Genomic DNA, 18,220 nt, shown 5'->3' with positions numbered 1-18,220 from the left:
GCTCATTTTTTTATTTATAGTAGGCTGAATTGTAGGCTTGCAGTTTATTTTCCCCTTTTTTTTTTTACATTGCATATTATGCTGCTTTGTTGTTGTTTTTTTATATCGATCTAAATAAGGGATGACTAGTACTTGGATTTTGGTTTAGATTCACAATAAGCTCAGTCAGGCTTTTTATACTGCAAGCAGAATTTACTTTTTGACCTTTTTTATTACTTAAAGAACAGCCTGGGAGGTTGGCCCAGCGGTTTTTATATTGGACATTGTTAAATTTGATAAAGCTATGTTGATGTTGCTTAGTTAAAAACTTACTGCAAACTATTTTATGTTATGTTAAAATCCAATCTACTTAGATTTGTGCTTATTTTGTGAGGCATAGTGTTACTGCCATTTTGTATTTTGTGTGCGATTGCTTCGCCTTTCTTTTTTCTCTTCCACCAATTTGTTTTGCAGTCTAAGTTTGTCAGTAAGCATTGAATGAAAAACAAAAATTTAATATTACTGATGTAACTATTATGTTTGGGAGGACTAGGAGTTAGGAAACCTGCCTGTTATGGTAAAGTGGGTTCAGCTGCAGTTCTTGTTGTCAGCTGGGGAAAGGGTGGGTTTAAGAGTGGGTTTATCTTTTTTTCCCTTTCTTTCTTTTTTTCCTTTGTTACTGTTGTTTTGTTTTTGTTGTGCTTTTTTTTTTCTTTTTGCATTTTTGTGTGCAATCACTTTTACTGCATTTTGTATCCTCATAATGCTTCTAGCCACCTGCTATGTTGGCTGTGCATACTTGGGGGTGGGTTCTCATAGACTCGATCACGCTTGTAGTATTTGTTATTAATGTCCCTCATGAGTAACAAGGTAGCAACGCGTGGTGTACTAAAATTCACTAGTTGGAATGTTAAGGGGCTTAACTCCCCAGTGAAGCGAAATAAAGTTCTTAACTATTTAAAACATTTAAATACTAGCATTGCCTTTATCCAAGAAACACACCTTATGCCTGCTGATCATCTAAAGATAAGAAAGGGATGGGTAGGTCAGCTTTACCATTCTAGTTTCCAGAGTAAGTCCCGAGGTGTAGCTATTCTCATCCACAAATCGATTCCCTTTTCAGTCTCTGAGGTTATTTCGGATCCTAATGGGCGTTTTGTTATTCTCAGAGGACAAATAAACGGAGCTCGCTTGGTTTTGGCTAACGTATATGGACCTAATTGGGACGATGAGGCATTTTTCAAAAAAATTTTGTTTTCCCTCCCTGATTTACACTCAAACCAACTAATTCTAGGTGGGGATTTTAACTGTTGTTTAGACCCTCTTCTAGACCGCTCATCTTCCAGACTCTGTGCACAGTCTAAATCTAGTAGGATCATTCAGCTTTTTATGGAGCAATATGCTGTTTCTGATGTTTGGCGCTTTTTAAATCCGAATACAAAAAAATCTCATTTTTTTCTCCTGTCCATCACTCTTTTTCCCTTATAGATTACTTTTTGGTTGATAATAATTTGCTTCCATTGATTAGTTCATGTGTTTATAATGCTATAGTAATTTCAGATCATGCCGCTGTTACATTTGATCTGGCTCTTCCTGGCTTTTCAATGTCTAGGCCACCCTGGCGTTTTAACTCCTTACTACTTAAAGATCCTGAGTTTATAGAAGTTATTAATGATCGTATTGATCTATTTATCTCTACAAATCTCTCTCCAGAAGTTTCACCTAAAACTATATGGGAGGCATGCAAGGCTTACTTAAGGGGAGAAATTATCTCATATGCAGCATACAAGAAAAAAATAATGAACGAAAGTAGGGTCAAGCTTCTTAATTTGTTGTCAGACCTTCAGGCTAAATGTGCTAACTCAACAGACCCTGACCTTTTTGCTCGGTTTCTCACAACAAAGACAGAATTTGATTTGCTTACCACAGATGAGGCAATTGATGCTTTACATAAAACTCATTCTAATTATTATGAATTCGGTGATAAATCAAGTAAATTGCTTGCTCATCAGTTACGTCAGTCTGCAGCTTCACATCATATTACTCAAATCTCCACCCCCACTGGTTTTTCAGCCAACCCACTAACTATTAATGACATGTTTAAAGATTTCTATGCCTCTTTATATACTTTGGAAAATATAGTCGAAGAGGCTCAATTAGACACTTTTTTCAAATTTCTAAATTTACCCTGTATTGATTCTGATATCTCCTCTAATTTGGCAGCTCCACTTGCATTGGAAGAAATTAAGACTGCTCTAAATCTCATGCAGAATGGCAAGTGCCCAGGGCCTGATGGCTTTCCTGCAGAATTCTTTAGGACATTTTCTGACAAATTGTCTCCTCTTTTACTTAACATGTTTAATGAGTCTTACAGTTCAGGTACCCTTCCTCCTTCTCTCCGACAGGCTATTATTTCCCTTATTCTTAAAAAAGATAAAGATCCCTCCCAGTGCAGTAGCTATCGTCCCATCTCTTTACTTTGTTCTGATGTCAAATTATTAGCTAAAGTTTTAGCAAGAGGTTTAGAGACTGTTCTCCCAGCTATAATCTCACCAGACCAAACAGGTTTTATTAAAAATAGACACTCTTTTCACAATATTAGACGCCTTTTAAATATTCTCTACTCTTCTTCTTCAAATGCATCTCCAGAATTAGTTATTTCTATGGATGCTGAAAAGGCATTTGATAGAGTCGAGTGGAGGTATCGGCTTTACACACTGAAGAAATTTGGGTTTCCTGATCAAATTTTAACTTGGATTAGACTTTTATACACATCTCCAATGGCCTGTGTACGAACACATAACAATTATTCTAAATATTTCTCACTTGGTCGCGGTACTAGACAAGGCTGCCCACTCTCCCCTTTACTATTTGCAATAGCCATTGAGCCGTTGGCAATTGCTCTAAGAGCCAGTGCAATGGCTGGCATAAAAAGGGGGGAGTTGGAGCACAAACTGTCTTTATACGCCGATGATCTCTTGTTATATGTGTCTGACCCTTGTACCTCTATTCCTTTGGTGTTGAAATTGCTTGCAGACTTCGGCCTGATTTCAGGATATAAATTAAATTTGAGTAAAAGTGAATTGATGCCTATTAATACAGCAGCCTTGGATTACCCATTAGGTTCTCTACCTTTCAAATCCTCCTTACAAAGTTTCAAATATTTGGGCATAAATGTCACAAAAAGCTTTTCGGACTTATTTGACCTCAACTTTGTCCCATTAGTGAATAATCTTACACAGGATTTTAATCGATGGTCTCTCCTCCCCTTATCTTTGATCGGTAGGGTTAACTGTATTAAGATGAATGTACTTCCTAGATTTCTTTGCTTATTTCAATGTATTCCTATTTTTATTCCAAAATCTTTTTTTGTTTCACTTGATTGCTCTATTTCTAGTTTTCTCTGGAACAGAAAAACCCCAAAGATTCGTAAAAGTATTCTTCAAAGAACAAAACAATTGGGTGGTCTAGCTCTTCCAAATTTCCAAATATATTACTGGGCAGCAAATTTACACTCTACTCTATATTGGCTACATTCATGCAAATTAGCGAATCCCCCCTCTTGGCTGCACATTGAATCTGTCTCGTGCAATAAGTCGTTCTCTTTGGCTGCTCTTTTATGCCTCCCATATACAATGACCCCAATTAAATATTCAAATAATATAATTGTAAAAAACAGTCTCAAAATTTGGACCCAATTTTTGCGCCATTTTGGTTTTCACAATATCTCTTTATTATCCCCAATACACTCCAATCCTCTGTTTTACCCTTCTATCTTGGACAGTGCTTATGCCTCATGGAGAGATCTTGGATTGGCTTCTTTTGGTGATCTTTACATTGACGGTGTTTTTGCCTCTTTTGGTCAGTTGGCCTCTCAATTTAATGTCCCTAAATCCAATTTTTTTCAGATACTTACAAACTCGAGATTTTGTGCGCAAAAAATTTGTTAACTTTCCAAATGCACCGCCAACTTCAGATCTAGACACAATACTGGGCATAGATCCCTGTGCTAAAGGTTCAATTTCTAAATTATTTAATATAATTGTTAATCTTCAATTTCCTTCTGATAACTTACGGACCACCTGGTCTCAAGACATGGGAATTGAGATTACAGAGGAGACATGGAAAGCGGTCTTGAACAGGGTTAACTCCTCCTCAATCTGTGCACGTCACAGGCTTATACAATGCAAGGTAGTGCAAAGAGCTCATTGGTCCAAAAGCAGGCTAGCTCGCATCAATCCGTCTATAGACCCTGAGTGCGACAGGTGTCATTCTGGTACAGCTACTTTATTTCATATGTTTTGGTCCTGTCCTTCCCTGCTTTCATTTTGGAGACAAATATTTCTCTCGTTATCAGCTATTACCACTGTTGATATCCCACCATGACCAATTATTGGTTTATTTGGGGTTCTTCCGCCCGACCACACTTTACCCTCTCATTTTGTAGACTTTGTAGCTTTCTTAACTCTTCTGGCTAGGCGATTAATTCTTCTGAACTGGAAGAGCCCACACCCGCCTTCTCACTCTTGTTGGATAAGAAATGTTCTTTATTTTATGAAATTAGAAAAAATTAGGTACTCTCTTCACCGAACTAGCACTATTTTTATTAATTTGTGGGAACCCCTTCGCAAATATGTCCAAACTCTTCAGCTTGACCCTCCTCCTTCTGATTGAGTCCCCACCCCCTAATGCCCAAACTCTTCAGCTTGACCCTCCTCCTTCTGATTGAGTCCCCACCCCCTAATGCCCAGCTTTTATGGGAAACTACTTATGGTCAACACATTGTAGACTTGTTTTTTATGTATATAAGATTGCACAAGTGTTGTTGTTTTTTATTTTATTTATCTATTCATTTTTATTATCTTATTTTTATTTATTATTGTTTATTTATTTTTATTATTACTATTTGCTCAAAATACTCTTCAGTATATTTGCTTATTGTTACATGATTATGTCTTTGTAAATTTTTGTAATGTTTCACAATGTATAAATAAAACAGTAAAAAAAAAAAAAAAAAAAAAAAATCAACATTACATCCGGGAACTGCAGGAGAAGCAATAGATTGCAGATTGAAGATCGCCAGCTGCTCTAGCTTTCACCAGCAGGTGGAGATGAAACCTCTTAAAGAAACCTGTTTTGAGCAGTTTTTCTTCCTGTTCAACTGAAGGTCTGCTTTAACTTTACTTTTGATTTGGTGACTCTGAATGTTTAGAGTTATATTTAATGCTGAATTATTGGACACTATTGAGTCAGTCTGATATAGAAGAGCACAAACACTGTAAAGGGATTAAAAATAAAGCTTTTAGACACAGTGTTTAAATGAGCGTGTTTGACTCAGTGTTTAATCTGTGTTTGAGGATTTGATCTTCAGGATCAGACATTTAAATCACACTCACACATATAAACCCTTCATCATCTCCACAAATCAGCGTAATGTAGAAGTGTTAAACTCACATGCAGAAGTATTTTTTTATTAAAGATATTTAATTTGACCTCACCATCATGGAGATCAGCAAATGTTTCTCTGACTGTTATAGCTGTGTTTCTAAAACGCATCAGTTATAGCGATGTGAAAGCCGATGTGCTGAGGAAGATTTAGACACTGAGTGTAGAGTAAAGACCGACCTGATGAGCAGAAAGACTGAACTCAAGCTCTCTGTTCAAGACTGGCTGTGTATTCACACACATACACACACACACACACACACACACACACACTGCTGTTACCACAACACTATTTTTTTATTAACAAGAACCAGCATGTAGTTTTCTAACACAACAAAATCAACAGAGAAGAGGGTATATGATTATTAAATTACACAAATATATTACACACATTTGTTTTTTCAATTTTAGTTATCACCAAGAGTTATTAAGTGCACTTTTACTACAGGAAATGCACATGTAACGCTTCTCTTCCTGATGACACAAATCACTCAGGCGGACACAGAGAACTGCATTCTGCGTTGTTTATTCTGTAACAGAAATATACATCCTCTGGCAACAGTATGCATTTAAACATGCATCTAAAAACCCCCAAACAAATAGTAAGAAATCCCCCCTGCACATATTAATGTCATCATTCCAGCTACACATAGCATGAGCAAATTTAACCACACAAAGTAGGTCACACACGGCAATCACTCGACAGATTTGATCTAAAACATCACTTAATGTTCATATTGGGCTTGTATGTGTTATTAATATGTGTTAAAATACTAAATTTGTCACATTTAGCTGGAGCACATTTTACCTACCGCCTTTCTGCATTCAGCAACCATTTTCTGCTGTAGGCGGGGCTTTGCAGGTGAAAGGTGAAAGAAACAATTACACACTGTTGCCACAAGAGGTCTCTCAACAACCACAAAATAAACAAAATAACCCATTTTGGTGAAAGACAATTAAACATTATTTTTACCCTGTTACACACATATACACACATTTGTAATGTAATGTAATGTAATGTAATGTAATGTAATGTGTATTTATATAGCGCATTTATTGTGTATGGCCATACACCCAAAGCGCTTTACAATCATGAGGGGGGTCTCTCCACACTACCACCAGTGTGCAGCATCCACTTGGATGATGCGACGGCAGCCACAGGACAACGGCGCCAGTGCGCTCACCACACACCAGCTATAGGTGGAGTGGAGAGACAGTGATCGAGCCAATTCGGTGGAAGGGGATGATTGGGAGGCCATGATCGTAAGGGCCGATAGAGGGACTTTGGCCAGGACACCGGGGTTACACCCCTGCTCTTTCACGAGAAGTGCCATGGGATTTTTAATGACCGCAGAGAGTCAGGACCTCGGTTTAACGTCTCATCCGAAAGACGGCGCCCACTGACAGTATAGTGTCCCCTTCACTTTTACTGGGGCATTAGGACTCACACAGACCACAGGTTGAGCGCCCCCTGCTGGCCTCACTAACACCACTTCCAACAGCAACCTAGTGTTCCCTAGTGGTCTCCCATCCAGGTACTGACCAGGCTCAGCCCTGCTTAGCTTCAGTGAGTAACCGGTCTTGGGCTGCAGGGTGATATGGCTGTGGATAAAGGAAGCTAACAAATTTATATGCACATATGTTAAAGGAGATTAACAGAAAACATCTGCTGGGATTCTTTGAAATCCAGTTTGGTGTATTTTGTGGCCAAACATAAAGGTGGGTGGCTGAAAATGCGAGCTGGAACCGAGGAATCATCAGGATGAAAAGAGAGGTATAGCTGGGTATCATCAGCATAGCAGTGGTAGGAAAATCCATGTTTCTGGATGACTGGTCCTAAAGATGTTGTGTAGATGGAGAAGAGAAGTGGCCCAAGAACAGAGCCTTGAGATACCCCAGTGTTTAGATGCTGTAGGTTGGACACCTCTCCCCTCCTAGACACCCTGAATGACCTGTCAGAGAGGTAAGATCTGAACCATTGTATAACAGTGCCCGCAACGCCCAGTGACTCGAGCGTAGATAGCAGGATCTGGTGGTTGACAGTGTCAAAAGCAGCTGACAAATCCAGCAAGATGAGGACTGATGATTTAGAGTCTGCTTTAGCCAGTCAGAGATCCTCCACGACCGAGAGCAGGGCAGTCTCAGTTGAGTGGCCTTTCTTAAAGCCAGATTGCCAGCTTAACTAGACTAAAAGCTTACCTCTTGGAAATGTAGCAAGCTAAGCTAAAAACTCCTTGGCAAAAGTAGTGTAGCTACACCCAAGCTAATTTTACAATATTCATATTTAAATCAAAGCAACTTAAATCCAAGTCAATCATATCTTAGTGATCAATAAAACTGTCAATGAAAAATGATTCAGTTCATTTATTTACTGTAAATATTATGTTGTACCAAACAGAAACAAATTATGTTATATAACAGTAAAAAACTAAAAATCCAATAAAACCAGGTGTTACAAAATAAAAATACTAAAGTCATTTATAGTAAAGGGAAATACTTTGCAATAAGCATTATATTGTATATATTTTTACAACTTTTCATTAATGAATTACACCCTAATCTAATCTAATCTCTCTCAGCCATCTTTTAATCAAGCAAGTTTCTCGTGTCAGCCCAATGATTGTTTGGTGACATCACCAACCAGAGCAAGAGGTGGCAGTAACGCATCAAAAACTTTGTTATCGACTACCGTAAAACAGGAAAAAGAAAGTGTCATTCTTCTAATGTAGAAATTACTTCATTACTGATCGTTAAAGCTGTTTCAGTAATTAAAGAGGTTTCCACTGCACAGAACTGCACAACAGGTGGTTGGCACTGACAAGCAGTACTACACGCATTGTGTTTGGCAACCCCCCATATGGGAGTCCTAGGCCGTAACAACCATTGTCGCTAACGTTAGCTTAAAATATTTCCGGCATCAACAGCAGTAGGCGTCGCAGTCATTTCCTGGCACAGGCTTAACCCAAGTGCAATTCGAATTCCTTGGCCACAGCGACACTTTCCCATTTTAGCCGACAAACTGGGCTAGTGACTATCTTGTTCTGTACCTCACCTCAAGTAACCATATGACGGGTGCGCACGCTTTCACGCTTTCTGCTATGACGTGGAGCGTGAGGTGCACTCAATGTTACGCTGCATGAATTTTTAATTAGCCTACATTAGTAACAGTTCATTTTTGTTACGGTATGAACTTAATCCTAGGAAAGGCAAAAATAAATGAATAAAATTAAGACCTTTTTAATGAAATTCAAGACTTTATTTACAAAATTCAAGGCTATTAAGGCCTTCATTTGAGATTATGAAATTTAAGAGTTTTTCAATGCTTTTGAGACCCCACGGGTACTCTGGACATGGACCTTCAGCATGCAGTGGGACGGTTTGCTGCTAAGTGTGACATGGCCGGGAAAGAAACAGCACCTCTAAGTCAGAAACCATAATGCTTGACTGAAAAACAGTGGCCATCTCTAGTTTGGCGGAGAGTCCTTACCCCAAATGGAGTTTAAGTATCTGCATTTTTTTGCCATGAGGAATGGAATATATGATTAAAAGATGGATCAGTGCAGCGGCAGCAGTAATGCAGTTGATGTAATTGTCTGTTGTGGTGAAGGAGCTGAGACGAAAGGTAATCTAAGTACTTACTCACACCTATGGTCATGACTGAGGCCTCGTTTACACTAGTGCGTTTTAGTTTGAAAACGCATAAGTTTTGCTACGGTTACGCCATCCGTCCACACTACGCCGGAGTTCTTGAGCGCCGAAAACGGAGCTTTTTGAAAACGCTGGAGAGGCCGTTTTCATTCTAAAACGCTGCTGCTCCGTCTCAGTGTGGATGGGGAAAGACGGAGACATCTGAAAACGGAGGCGGGGCTGCCGACGTTCGTCTATCTGATTGGGGCTTTTCCTCAATATTAAGTAGCCCACACACAGTTCAGTCTCGCATCCTCTTCTTGTAAGTTAAGACTTCGCAAGTTTGATCAAGGCTGCAGTCTCCCCCTTCTCAGTTTGATATGGAAACCATACCAAGGACACGGGTAAATCTTCAAAGGGAACAGTGTACTTTATAACTTCATTCACATCACCTTGGCTACGTTGTTTCACTTTCTCAACAATAAAATGTAAACATGATTTAAGGAACTGCCTATTTTCTTTTTAATATTAACAACTAAACAGACAGCAGAAATGTTGAGGCGCCGTGCTGAATATATGAGCGTCATCTTCAATGTGTGGATATTTATGACAAAACGGAGCCTATAACAACTGCCTCCTATCAATTTCAGTGAAAATACGAAACGCACCCTCTCTTTTGCTGAATATCAGTTTTAATAATCGATAATTATAAAAGTATAACATACAATAAGTTTATACATTGTAGGAAATAAAGGCAAGCGATCAGTCAATGTACCTGGATTAATTATTAACTTATCTTTGTGCTTAACCAAAACATGTTACCCGTGAACAAGTAACTTAATAGATTCCAATGACCAAAGTCAGGGAATTGGCCTATGTCGTTAGATAAAGACAACAACATGAATGAAATATCACGTTCAGCAAATATAGCGAGATTAGATCCAGCGGGAGATGCTTGATGAGCAGTCCGACAAGCAGAGCTCTCATCTGGGTAGAAATGCTGGAGCGCTTGCCCGAGAGTGTGTGTGTGGTCACGTGATGTGCGTTTTCAGCGTTTTGGTGTGGACGGAGAGCTGTTCAGAAACGCTGGGTAAAACGCGAGTGTGGACGCAGATCGTTTACATTCTACAACGCCGTTTTAAAACTAAAACGCACTAGTGTAAACGGTGCCTGAAAGGACAAGGTCTCGGATACAACCGGACACATTTTACAAAGTGTTATGACCCGCTTGTTTGAGTAGCAGCATAAAAGAGAGATGAGCCAACAAAATAACCTGAATGCAAATGATTTATTATAAAATGTAACTCATAGAACAATCAATCAAAACAACCAACAAATGTCTAGGGATACTAATGAAGATAAAGAACTTAGGATATAATCACAACAACATTTTAACTACATGATATAAGTAATGCAAAACAAAACCATAAGGTTAAAGAATCAATGAGATGGGAGGTCTTGACATGAGGACTCCTGAGTAGCCACAGGTCCTGAGGTAGCTAGCACAACAACTTATATATATCCATTGATGAGTAATGGAGGCATCCAATCACGATTTACCAAATACTCCAATCTGGATTTCTCATTCAGGGAGTCAAACAGAGAACATCATCCAAAACAACACTAGCTACATGAATACACTGGAGAGTGGAGTAGACGAGATTTCAAGCTACAGAGGTGCTGTTTGCCAGATGTTTATGAAACTGTTTTTCTCTCAGCCGCCATCAATGTGTTTACATAAATGCAAGGAGCGCGGCACATTTACAATTACAATCCCCATCTACTGCAGTGTAGGAGTGTTGGAAAACAGTATACCTATTATACTGTATTATACTGTTATTTATAGCCTATTCAAACATTATTCAGACATGAAACATCCTGTGCACATGAGAAAATGTTTTGCTGCATTCATGTCATGTGTGCAACTTTTTGTCCACGTGTTTCTTAAGCTGCGCCGAATGAGCGAAACTCTGTAGACAATGATCAGATCTGTACGGTTTCTCTCCAGTGTGAATCCTCTTTTGTGTTTTGAGATGCATTAACTGATTAAACCTCGTCACAGTTTGAACACTTGTACGGTCTCTCCAGTGTGAATCGTCTGGTGCAGTTTTTGGAGCTGTAATAAAAGTCTTCTCACACTCAAAGCACATATACTCTTTCACACCAGTGTGGATCTTCATGTGTTCATTAAGGTTTGGTGATTGGTTAAAACTCTTCCCACACTGAGTAGATGTGAATGGTTTCCCTCCAGTGTGGGTCTTCTTGTGTTTAATAAAGGTCTGAGGAGCTGCTGAAACTCATCCCACATCGAAGCTGCGGTCACACTAGAATTTGAGCATGCAAAATTCTGTTGTACAGCGCTGTGAAAAGGAGCCGGATTAAACAAGATGATCAGACATTTAAAAAGCGAGCGATTGGTCTATATTTTACTAACTGTCCAGAGTAGGGCTGTAACGATACACGATATAAAATCAAAATCACGACACTCAGATCTATGATCCTGTGTCGCGGTGTGATAAGGGAGAATCGCGACACACCCCGTGATACCTTTCCAATAACGTCACGCCTGCCTGCAAAAGTTGAGCTAATTAACACTTTTTTTCGTTCGACATTACAAGCACTGCTCCGTTTAAGCTCTCGCAATATTTAGCCGGGAGAGCTCGCACGGAGCTCTTAGTAAGGGACCGTCTGAATGTGTCAGGAATATCAAAAACAAAACCAAAACCAGAAACATTGCCAATGCTGTCAAAGCGGCTGGATTTTCACCGCATATACGATGATTTGCTCACACTGTTAATGTGGCTGCGCAGAGAGGGATGGGCGTTCACCAAATGTCAGGTAACAGTGCAAACTTTTCTGTATCCGTGCTGTGCGATTTCTGTTTGAACCTTTGAGAGCGCTGACTGACAGGTGCGCGATGTGTGAGGTCAGAAAACACGACGAAGCTTTCAGTTAAGATGAACACAATTTCTATAGTTATACTTTATTTAGAGATAAAGGTATATGGCTCTGCATATAATCACTCTATCTTGCTGGAGTTTATAGCCGTTTCGATTTACTTCAGGACGCATTAACGCCGCTCTGAAGGTCTAATCGCTGTTTTAGGTTATCCAGAGCTGTATGAATGTACAAATCTTGAATATCACAATAGTATTAAATATTACTATTGTAACAACACAGACAGAAACACTTTTGCACAATCGATACCCAGCTGATTCAGTCGTTTCATAAGAGGACCGCGCCTCTTCTTTTTTCCTTGTCAACATAAAGGCAGTGAGGTGCGCCTTGTTTTCGCCCCTTGTTTAACTGCAAGGCATACTTAATTTGCGGGACCATAACGTGTAACCCGTGCCTACTGACACATTTGCCAAAGAAGCAAAATGGAAGAAGAATATTGCTGTTTGATACAGACCTGTTGATGCTTAACCAGCGCTTATGTTGACCTGGATCTGCGTAATAAACGCAACAAATAGGCTTTACTTTTTATTTTACAGCTTATAAAGCATGTACGCAGATTAATGCAATATCATATTTAAACAACAAAACTGTTTACAAAAAGTCTACATATGAGCGCATTGTTGCTGTCTTTTCATCACGCAGCGCGCGCACTTGAACCGCGAGGGAGAGAGAGGAAAGCATAGACTATATCAGGACATAATCTTTAAAATAATAATTTCTATTAAAATGTAAAAGGTTTTGTGATTATAATAATAACAGCAGAGCTTTAAATAAATGCATATTTTCCGTAAAGCGGGCAATTTGAGGAAGTCTGCGATTTTTATTTGACGGAAGAAAAAAACATATGATTGGAAAAAAAAGCCTATGCCGGTTATTAAAAAGAATCAGTCAGTATTGTCGTTTTGTAATATAAATTAATTATTTAAGTGAAAATAATTTAGGGCAGTCCTATTTATTTTATTTAGATTATTCTGCTCTTCTGTGCTAAACACTGCAGGTGCGTGGAAATGCTCTGTTGTTCTGTTCCGCTATTAATATTCTAACATATAAAAATAAATCAGTATTTTAAAATGCAATATTTAATGTGTCAGACAAAAAATAGACACGTCAATTTGTTTAATATAAAATTAACAGTAATCTGACCAGTTAACTGGTAATAACCGATTAATGTTGTCGGTTAGCAAAATTAACAAAATGAGCATCCCTAGTAGCTATTTAATTTACTTTTTCTATGTAAGAGAACTTGATTGAAAAAGAATTTTCAACATGCTTGAACCATCTACACAATGGAGTTTAGTTCTGTTTGGTTTTTTAACAGTATTTTGTTACAAAGAAAACAGAAGTGATATAGCTTTGGCTATTTATTTATTTTATATATGGCTATTTATATTGTTAATAATTTGCATAGTTAATATTATTCTTTGATGTTTAGTTTATAAAGATTTTTCAAATGTTATTTAATAAAAAATAGTTTTAAAAATCTTTTTTTTGCCCACCCCACACAAAAAAAAAAAAAAAAAAATCGTGATACGAACCGAATCGTGGGTCAAAAATCGTGATACGAACCGAATCGTGGGTTTGGTGTATCGTTACAGCCCTAGTCCAGAGAGGTCATGTTTTGATCTTCGATAGGTCTCACACAGTCAAGTTATGCAATTTTGCAGGTCAGAATTCACCAAGCTTGAACTCTGCAAGGCAATGAACTGCGAAACTTGAGGCACGAACTTGCATTTCCGGTCTGACGCATTCACGTGCGTCTGAATGGAAGTCTATGGCGAGAAAAGTCCAGTGTGACCACAGGATCCTCATGTGTCGACTAAGGGAGAATGAGCAGTAAAAACGCTTCCTACACTGAGTGCATTTGAATGGTTTTTCTTCATGTGTTGATTAAGGTGTGATGAGCGGGTAAAACTCTTCCCACACCGAGTGCATGTGAATGGTCTATCATCAGTGTGGATCCTCATGTGGTAATTAAGGGATGATGATAGGCTGAAACTCTTCCCACACTGAGTGCATGCGAATGGTTTCTCTCCAGTGTGGATCCTCATGTGTTGATTAAGGTGTGATGATTGGATGAAACTTCTGCCACACTGACTGCATGTGAATGGTTTCTCTCCAGTGTGTATCCTCATGTGTAGATTAAGGTATGATGACCGGATAAAACTCTTCCCACACTGAGTGCATGTGAATGGTCTCTCTTCAGTGTGGATCCTCATGTGGTAATTAAGGGATGTTGATAGGCTGAAACTCTTCCCACACTGAGTGCATGCGAATGGTTTCTCTCCAGTGTGGATCCTCACGTGTTGATTAAGAGATGATGATTGGCTGAAACTCTTCCCACACTGAGTGCAAGTAAATGGTTTCTCTCCAGTGTGGATCATCATGTGTTGATTAAGGTGTGATGAGCAGGTAAAACTCTTCCTACACTGAGTGCATGCAAATGGTTTCTCTCCAGTGTGGATCCTCATGTGTCGATTAAGGGAGAATGAGCAGTAAAAACTCTTCCTACACTGAGTGCATGTGAATGGTTTCTCTCCAGTGTGGATCATCATGTGTTGATTAAGGTGTGATGAGCAGTTAAAACTCTTCCCACACTGAGTGCATGTGAATGGTTTCTCTCCAGTGTGGATCATCATGTGAATCTTAAGTTTGCTTTTGTTTGCCAAACTCTTTCCACACTGAGTACAGGTGAAACGATTCTTGTTTCTCCTTTTCAAAAAAATATTTTTTTCCTCAGTTTTGACATGATGTTTCTCCTCTTTACTCCCCTCATTCTCTTCAATGCGGTCTGAAAGAAATAAATAAAACATTAGTTTTTTATTAAGTCTTAAAAACTCTCATCAAAAGCTGAAAAGTGAAAAGACATCACACACCTTTTCACGTACGTTTTTACAGATGTCCACATTGCAGGACAGAAAGCAATTAGATGTATTCTTTGGCAAGTTTTGTAAATACCCAAGTGTCCACTTTATGGATGTGCGTGGTAGTGTTGGAGGAGATTTGGGATAAGGGTGGCATGTATATATATATATATATATATATATATATATATATATATATATATATATATATATTCTGTAGTGTTTGAGTTTATCTTTCAACAGTAAACAATGATATAACTTGTCATAAAATACCTCAAATTGCTCATGCATAGTAGAATCTTTATCTGCTAGGTTCTGCAATATCTTGATTATATCTGGTTCTTTGTGTTGCTCTTCCCAGATTTCTGCAATGGAGATGAGAAATACTAGTTCTTTTATAGCTGAATACACAACAACCAGGTAAGGGATGAATGCAAGATAAAAGCACCTGGTGCTTCATTCAGTGTTCCCTTTGTACTCAACCACAAAGTCAAATTTTTGAAGAAGGGGCCAGCGGATTAAACGTGAGGTGGTCTTCGTGGAGTTCATGACCCACTGAAGAGTGGAATGATCAGTGACAATAATGAAGAGTTTTGGCTCCAGGAAATGTCTCCACTTTTCGATAGCCTCTAGCAGGGGTTTTCAAACTTTCAGGACACACGCCCCCCCAAGTTTGTCCAATTTCACTCGCGCCCCCTCTCTTTTTCGTCCAGCGAGCCAAAATTATAAGGCATGTGCAAACATCACTCCCATATTATTTGCTGCGTTTAAAGTGCATATAATAATTACACTGAATCATAAACATGTAGCTTACCTGATTCAGTGTGATACATGAGTCTGTTTTTGATGTACGTACACAGAAAATGCTGCTTCGCAGAGCCAAGTTGAAGCAAAAGGCAAGAGTACATCAATTTCAAGTTCCGAAAGTTCAGCATATTCTGTATCCACTGCCAGCCAGACTTCTGAGTGTGGTTGAGTCGAACAGTGTCTTCAAAGTACAGGTCACTAGAAAAATGCAGAAGGGAATCTAGCGCTTCGTAAACTTTACGAACCCAGACGTACTGGTTCCAATTATGCTGCTCAGAAAAATACCTATTGAAATGTGCAGACAGAGATGGCAGATGGAGATTGATTTCTGTTTTAATAGTATCCCAGTTAAACATATTTTCTGTGATAAATTCATCCAAGGTCAGGAACATGTCTAGATTTCTTGCATCCACCTGTCCTCTCCATCGCTCCAGTTTCTTCACAAAGCCCACAATTTTATCAGACATTGTTAGTAGGTTTGAATACGGGCCTTGAAGGGACAAATTAAGCGAATTAAGCCTATCAAATATGTCAGACAGGTATGTAAGATCTGTGAGCCACTTAGCGTCAGTAAAATAACTCCTAAAGGAAGATCCAAAATCAATCCTCAGTTCGTCATGCAATGAAAAAATATTCTGCAGGACTTTGCCTGTGGAGAGCCATCTAACCTCCTTGTGCAAAAGCAACGGCTCATATTCGGACCCCATTTCTGTGCACAACAATGCAAACAGTCTTGATTTAGTGGGACAAGTCTTTATGAAATTCACAATCTGTATTGCTGTTTAAAGCACTGCGTTCAAGTCCGCAGGAAGTGTTTTTGCTGTGAGGACCTCTCTGCGAATCATACAGTGGGTGAAACAAACATGCGGAGCTACTTCATGAACCAAAGCAGCGAGTCCTTTATTTTTTCCTAACATGGATCCCACTCCATCAGTGCCCACACCGACACAATTGTCCCAACAAAGACCAAGTTCATTCAGTTGACCGCTGAGTTTTTCTAAAATATCTTTTCCTGTAAACGTCTTTTCATTGATGAGCAAAATAGTAGATCCTCAAGCAATTTTCTCTCATGACTGTAGCAGACGAATACAAGTAGTTGAGATGAGTTTGATATGTCTGTCGACTCAACTAATTGTAATAAAAAATAAATCCCATTCTTTATTCTTCTAATCAGCTGACGTTTGAAGTCGCATGCCATATCAGTTATACGCCGGCTTATGGTGTTGTCTGGTAGTGGAATTTGTTCAATGTTACTTACATACTTCTCTCCAAACAGTTCTACAGATGTTCTTTGCAGCTGGAGATATGAGGCTCTCTGGAAATGTATGTGGCTATTTGGCATATGAAGCAGTAAGCGCTTTTACTGGCAGCATGGTTTGACTGGTCATCGTTTGTTTTTGTCTTCTTAATGCTTATTCTTTACATCGAAAAAAGTCGACTGGCTTATCTTTTAACATCGGATGTTTCTTCTGTAAGTGACGCACCAGTTTCACAGGTTTTAAACTGTCATTTGCAAGGACCTCTGAACACACAACACATTGTGGACATGGTTCGTTATTAATCGTATTGTATGTACTGTTCATCATACTTCCGTTGCTTTGATGCACACAGGCCTTTGGTTTTTGTAATGAGCGTTAATCCTCTCTGTGTGGAGATCCCCGTTGACGCGGAGGGTTGGTCATCCTGTTGCTTTAATGCTTCAGAAGGGCACTCGTCATCTTTTTTGTCAGACGATTTACCAGTGTTATCTTCACCGTCATTCATTTTGAAAAGCCACAGGTCCATTTTTTGTATATGTTTTACGCGATCGCATTAACTACAAAAGGTGCCTCGTGCTTGTTAGTTAGCTGCGGGACTAATCAGATTGACTCTTGTGAACATAAAAAAAAGTCATAATTTACTCGAGTGCACACCTCAGTTTCTCGATCCCCCCTTAACAGGCGCTGGCGCCCCACAGTTTAAAAACCCCTGGCCTATAGTATGGCTACACAAATTATAAATATTAATAAATTCCTCCTGTCCTTGCGCCTTGTGTTGTGTCAACACTGCACCTAATCCGGAATCACTGGTAAACCACAAAGGGGAGTCGGAGAACAGGATGTCCAAGGATGGAAGGCGAGGTGAGACAAGTCTTTAATTTCTTCAATGCTTGTTGACATTGAGGTGTCCATTGAAAAATTCACCCTTTTTTCTTCAATGAGTTCATAGGCTCTGCAATTTGAGAAAGGTTTGGCACAAACATATGGTACCACCCTGCCAATCCAAGGAGTTAATGTCTTTGATGTTTTTTTGGAACCGGGTAGGATGTTATCGCTTCTACTTTAATGGAATCAGCAGGAATGGCCTGGGTGTTCACCACATGTCAAAGAAATGATAATTTATGTTGGCAGAATTTACTTTTCTTCAGGTTAATTATCAGACCAGCTTTGTGTAACCAGGTGAAGATCTTTGAAGCTTTGGGTGAGTATACGATGTCGTCATCAATATACACAAAACACATTTTTCCCAGCAACTCTGCTAGGACAGACTCCATTAATTGCTGG

The 18,220-nt window shown here is 39.0% G+C and overlaps 1 protein-coding gene across 1 annotated transcript in view; it reads right to left on the bottom strand.

The window, feature by feature from the left end:
- Window positions 1–10,322: 10,322 nt before the first annotated feature.
- Window positions 10,323–18,220, bottom strand: part of LOC137487279 (uncharacterized) — a 44,081-nt gene continuing 36,183 nt past the window's right edge. The window contains exon 3 of the mRNA XM_073947693.1: window positions 10,323–14,797. Coding sequence (XP_073803794.1) covers window positions 13,815–14,797 — 983 coding nt within the window. The 3' untranslated portion in view covers window positions 10,323–13,814. The remainder of the gene's footprint in view (window positions 14,798–18,220) is intronic.

This window comes from Danio rerio, chromosome 4 (assembly GCF_049306965.1).
Source record: "Danio rerio strain Tuebingen ecotype United States chromosome 4, GRCz12tu, whole genome shotgun sequence".
In the NCBI taxonomy this organism is placed as follows: Eukaryota; Metazoa; Chordata; class Actinopteri; order Cypriniformes; family Danionidae; genus Danio; species Danio rerio.
This window is presented reverse-complemented; position numbering and strand designations above follow the sequence as displayed.